General features: G+C 36.6%; 1 protein-coding gene across 1 annotated transcript; it reads left to right on the plus strand.

Moving 5' to 3' along the window:
- Nucleotides 1–1,728: 1,728 nt before the first annotated feature.
- Nucleotides 1,729–3,228, plus strand: LOC116139762 (putative disease resistance RPP13-like protein 3). The gene is made up of 2 exons (XM_031425422.1): nt 1,729–2,667; nt 2,935–3,228. The coding sequence occupies exons 1-2, from the start codon at nt 1,729–1,731 to the stop codon at nt 3,226–3,228; spliced, it is 1,233 nt and encodes a 410-aa protein (XP_031281282.1).
- The last annotated feature ends 3,158 nt before the right edge of the window (nt 3,229–6,386 follow it).

Below are 6,386 nucleotides of genomic sequence, written 5' to 3' on the forward strand. Positions count from 1 at the left end.
ATTTAAAGGATTATATATCTACCAAATAAAAAGTTGACAAGAATATGATCAAAAGACAAATTTTACCAGAAATGGAAAATTAACAATTATTTACATTATGAAGACCTCTTTCCTAAGCAAACTGAACAAACGAGAACAGTAACAAAACCTGACTTTCCTGCTAGAAGTTATTAAGCAACAAAAACTTGCCTAGAATAGCTAAAATGCGATTTTAAAAGCTTAAACGGTAGAATTTAAATGAAACATAATGAACCTCACATAAAAAAAAGAACCTCAGTAATACTTCAACCACATATTAAAAAAAATACCACAGAACTTCAATTTCCGTAATTCAATCCTTCAACTTCTTATCAAAAATACCAATATTGCAGTAGCAATTAAACACACCAATACTTCAACTTCTATCATCACACCACAAGACTTCAATCTTCTTATCAAACACACTAACAACTCTAATTGAACAAAGAAAGGACGCGTATAATAAACGAAAATCAATGCAATGTCAATAAACGAAAATACATCAGCTTCTAAAAATTTGAAATCAGTTTCAATGTTACCATGTGAGAGAACTAAAAAATCAAAAATTGTACTTACGGGAGGTTAGGAACTGCCTCGTATTGGATGAATGAAGGAAGCCAAGAAGATCAATTAAAAGATGAAGATGCGTGGAGAAGAGATGAAGTCAGGTTCTGCATTTCGGAAATTCGGGCAACAACGATTAAGATGAAGACGCGTCAGAAGAGATGAAGATGCGTGGGGAAAAGATATGAAATTTGGGTTGTGCGTTTGGGAAATTTGGGGAAAAAGCTAGGGCAAAGATGCGTGGAGAAGAGATATGAAATTGACAAAAATGCTTTATATAGGTTAGGGTATTCTGTAAATAACTTAAAAAAGTAAAGGTTCTAATTAGTTGTTTAATTTTGAAATATAATTCTATTTTGCAAATAAGTCAATTTGTAACTAAAAATTTAGTCGGTAAAGAATTAGTGTTAATGGCCTATAATTAGGTCGGACGGGAACAAATAATTTGGGGGGAATATGAATTTTTTTAACTTAAATTGGCAACTAAATCAAATTTAATTACTGTATATATTTTGGGGCCCTTGTAATTACTGTCAAAATATGGGATATTTTAGTAATTTCATTTTTCTATAATTAATCGTAATAGTTACAAATAAATCCCTAATTATTCGCAACTAATTTAGCTAGTAAGGGGTAGTTGCAAAAAATTGTTTTTTGTAACAAAAAATGTAGATGCAAAATATAATATTTTAGATGCAAATTATCAACTTTTGGAGAGAAAAATTACCCGGAAAAAATTGTAACTAAATTTATTAACCGTTAAAGCAACCGGTTCTGTGACTAACAAAATAGTCGTAAAAAATTAACTTTAGATGTCAAATGTTAGAACATGTGGGTCCTAAAATTTTAATCCTTTTTGCTCGATTAATGTCAATTTTATTGGTAAATGTAGCATTTCAACAACTATTTCTGGTTAGTTGCTAAAAAAATGGTTGTAAAATGTCAGTTTTCTTGTAGTGGGATGACAATAATGGAAGCAGAGTTATAATCACTACTCGCATCAAAGAAGTAGCTGAGCGTTCGGATGAGAGAATTCATGTTCATATACTTCGTTTTCTTAGGCCTGACGAGTCTTGGAACTTATTCTGTGAGAACGCTTTTCGAAAATCAAATGCAAACGAAGAATTGTAAAAGCTAGGAATAGAAATGGTTGAAAAATGCGGCGGTCTGCCACTTGCCATAATTGTATTAGGCGGGCTGTTGTCTACAAAGAAACCACAAGAGTGGCGCTCGGTTCGTGATCACTTTTGGCAACGTTTAAGGAATGATTCAATTCACATACCTTCCTTATTAACGTTAAGCTTCAATGATTTGCCTTATCAATTGAAGCTCTGCTTTCTCTATCTTGGGAATTTCCCTGAGGATTTTGAATTCTTTATAGAGAAAGCAATCCGATTACTGTTAGCAGAAGGTTTCATACGAGAAGATGATGATCGAGTAATGGAAGAGGTGGCAAAAAACCACCTGGATGAGTTGATCAATAGAAGCTTGGTTCAAATTGAAAACATTTGTCGGGGGAGGGTTGAAACAAGCCGAATCCATGATCTTTTGCGGGATCTTGCAGTTCAAAAGGCAAAAGAGCTGAATTTCTTTCACATTTACGACAGAATTCACCATCCAACTTGCTCTGCAACTCCAACATCATCAGCTCGCCGTCTAGTTGTTTATTCGGAAACAAGTTCTTCGTTCCAACATTGTAATTCTCTCTCACGTTCCCTCTTGTTGTACGATCGAGATCAGGACTCTTTCAGGCAAACATCAACCGCTATTTTCACTAGACTCAGGTTGCTCAGACTTCTTCATGTCGAGAATTATGGAGGATACATTGATTGCCATAGCTTACCCGAAGAGATTGGGCAGTTGGTCCACTTAAAAGTATTTAACGGTAAGGATTACATTCATCAGAAATCTTCCACATCGATTGTCAACTTACGAAAACTGCAAACTCTGGACTTACACTCTCGCCATTTCCCCCTCAAGCTTCCCATTGGAATTGGCAAATTGCAGGAGTTGAGGCATTTAATCGGAACATTTGAAGTGCCTTTGCCGATGGACAATTTAACAAACCTTCAGACTCTGAAGTTCGTAAGCTATGAAAGTTGGAGTAAAGTTAATTTCCACTCACAAGGACAAGAACCATTTATATTCGACTCTATTGCCAAGCTGAAAAACATTAGAATTTCATCGGTAGAAGTGTCCGGCGTTCATTCGTTCAGTTCACTGCAACCACTTTCTCACTGTCCACGGCTCTAGGATTTGACATTGGGTGGGAAGATAGAGGAACTACCAGCAGACATGCACACAATCTTGCCGAATCTCGAATGCTTATCGTTAAGTAATTTTAATCTTTAGGATGATCCGATGCCAAAGTTAGAGAAGTCACCGAACCTAGTAAGTCTGGAATTGCGGTTTCATTGTTACCGTGGAAAGAAAATGATATGCAGGGAAAAGGGTTTTCCTCAGCTTGAAAGTTTAGGAATTATTGAACTGTACGACTGGGAGGAATGGCAAGTTGAGAAAGGAGCTATGCCTGTGCTTAAAAATCTGGAGATCAAGCCAAAGAACTCCGAGCTGAGAATTCCAGAAAGATTGATATCAATCCCTGCCCCCACCAGGAGATATTCGACTGTACGCACTCGTTTCTGATTAAAAATTTAGTAACTGGAATGCTTTGTCTTGGTGTGTTTTTTCATTTTAACAATACTATACATTAACTTGGAAGTATTGATTATATATTTATGGATTCTCTTGTGCGAACGATTTGATTTTCAACCATTTTTCAATATTACTGCTTAAAGGTGGAAAAGTAACCCGCCCGGCCCGGCCCAGGTTACTTTGTTTGGCGGGCCGGGCCTAACCCGCCCGCCAACAAAGGCAGGCCGGGTTAGGCCCGCCATTTTCTCCAAAATGGCTGGCCCAGCCCGGCCCGCCAGCCCTAACCCGCCGGGTTAGGTGGCGGGTTGGGCCGGGTTAGCCCGATTTTCCTTTTTTTTTTTTTTTTTTTTTGTTTTTTTATTTAACTTTTCAAATAAATAATTATAAATATAATTGTTTTTAATTAACTTTTCTAATATCAATAATTCAATTCAATTTTTTTGTTTGTTAACATTTCAAATATTAATTCAATTTTGATACAATAAAATTATAATATAAGAAAAATTAGACTTATTGAAGTATGGAAATTGGAATTTGGAAAATTGGAAATATAAATTAAAAATTGCAAAAACTAATAAAAATTAAAATATGAGCAAATTGCAAAAACTAATAAATGAATAATTGAGAGATTAGAGATTAGAGATTATGAGAGAATGAGAGAATTTGAGTTGTGAGAAAAATGTGAGAACTTAGGGTCAATTTATAGGAAAAAATGGGAAAGAGAAATGACGAAAAAGACCCTTTCAACGGCTATATTTCAAGGGTAAAAAGGTAATTTGAAAAATAAAATAAAAATTTTTATTTTTTTTATTTTTTTCGGCCAACCCGCCGGGTTGCACACAACCAACCCGGCGGGTTGCCGGGTCTCTTGCAAAAGAGACAAAATAGCAACCCGCCGGCTTGCGGGTTGCCATTGTGCAACCCGGCCCGCCCGGGGGTTGCTACCGGGTTAGGGTCAACCCGGACCGCCATCTTGATATCAAAGTAATGTATAATAATATTAAATTACTTTGATCAATTACTGTCATCTTGATTATATGCAATTGAGATTCAGTTTTACAAATTATGTAAACATTTATAAATGTTGAATAATTGTTAAGTTAATGTGGCCAAATGTAACATAAATTTAAAGGATTAGTCATTGTGAATATGTATCGACATTTGCTTTTTCCTTTTGTGGATTAATTATGGATTTAATCTCTCTGATTAATTAGGATATGTTTGTTACACACTGTACAAAAGTTGCAAAATTGGACTAATTACTGTAATTCACAGCCCACCTCGACCCAATTGACACGGTATAAATGGGCCTTAGTCGGTCCAAGCCTAGACATGAATGGGTTGTCATGAAGCACAAAGCCATAACCAGAGGACAATACCGAGAATTCGGTAACATAATTACATAGCAATGGATGCAATTAACTATTGAAAAATAGCAGCTTAATTTGGAGGCAAACGAATGTGCAAGAGAAGTGCATAAAGAAAACAAACGAATGTGCAAGAGAAGTGCATAAAGAAAACAATCAGCTGCGACACAATAAAAAAATAAGGAAGAAAACTTAAAGGAAATTGATTACCACATACACAATAATCAACGAACGAGATTAGAATTCAAAGTAGCTTTAGGCATCTTCACATCCCCATTCGGCCAAGGCGGAATTGATCTTAGCCTTTCTGGAATTCTGAACTTAGGAGATCTTTGGGATCTTCAAGTCTCTAAGCATTGGCATTGCATCTTGATCTACATGCCACTCCTTCAATTAATAGAAATCAAACTATAGAATGTCAAGTCGAGGGAAATCATCTGCTTGCCACTCCTCCAATTCATAAAAATCAAATTGTAGAATTTCAAGTAATTTTACTCTTTCTAGAACTTCACGAAGAGGAAAAATTTGCTGATTTTTATTATTGAAACATCTATCAGTTAAAATATCATTTGCTTTGAGTCCAAGCTCGTACGGCTGATATTATTATTGAAACACTCGGTCTATTGTCAAGATATTATCTGTTCTGGGTCCAAATTCATACGAAATTGCTTTTGACTTTCACCGAAAAATAGTCTTGGCAACTTAGGAGCTCACAGAATCATTTACTTCTTCTTCAAAGTTACTTAATCTGAAGGCAATAGGAGATTAAGAGAAAAAACTGAAAGAGAATTGATTAACACAAAATTAATAATCAATGAACCAAATCAGGATTAAAAGTAGCTTGAGTTATTTATAGGCACTCAGTACTCTGAGATCTTCACATTCAAAATCGGTAAGGGCGGGATTGATGTTTGGGATCTGCAAGCCTCCAAGCATTGGCATAACATCTTCATCTACTTAGCCACTCCTCCGATTTATGCAAAAAAAAAAAAGCAAAAGGCGAGTGACCTATTCGCGCGAGAGAAATAAGCGTGAGTAAATGATAACTTAAACCTTTTTCAAGAATGGTGAAAAACTTGGCGTCAACTCAAAAGAAGCCGCATGGCCTCAAGTGAGGAAGTATGATGATCTCGTTGATGTTACGTTGTTCACCGGAGAGGTTACTGAATCGCTGGAGCCTCTCCAAGCTCGTAGCAGGGAGATAGATTTGTTCGACGTTAACTGCGAAGCAAAACAACTCAATTAGTTTAAACATAAAGCTTAAAAGCGACCTTCGCAGACACTGGAAGTTTGAAGTCTTACTCACTTCCGAAGCGAAAACGCCGGTCTCCCGGGCCTCATAAAGAAAGAATTGTGAGTCCCAATGTGAGACCTTTTTTGGGACGTCGACCAGCCTGTTGAAATATACCTTCCTTGCCTTGGAAAGATAGTATGTCTAGTCTTGCCCTTTCTTTAGTCTATACAGATGGACGAGTTCCTTGAGGGTTGGCTTGCCCAAATCGGCAATCATATATGATATATATAGATCTATGATTATGACGTATGAGTTCGCTGACAGTTTGAGAGGAATGATGTCGAATTGTCTCAGAATGTTGTCAATAAAATAATGAAGGGGAATAGATACCCCGCATCTTAGGAGGGTCTCAAAGGTTGCCACCCACCCGGGTGGAGGATTCTTCTGAGAAGAATCCTCGGGAACCATTAAATTGAGTTGTGGCGCATAAACCTCTCTTATGCGCTTCAGGTCCTCGACGTTAATAGAGGATTATGGTTCCCTTTACA

The sequence above is a fragment of the Pistacia vera genome, unplaced genomic scaffold (genome assembly GCF_008641045.1).
Source record: "Pistacia vera cultivar Batoury unplaced genomic scaffold, PisVer_v2 Contig359, whole genome shotgun sequence".
In the NCBI taxonomy this organism is placed as follows: Eukaryota; Viridiplantae; Streptophyta; class Magnoliopsida; order Sapindales; family Anacardiaceae; genus Pistacia; species Pistacia vera.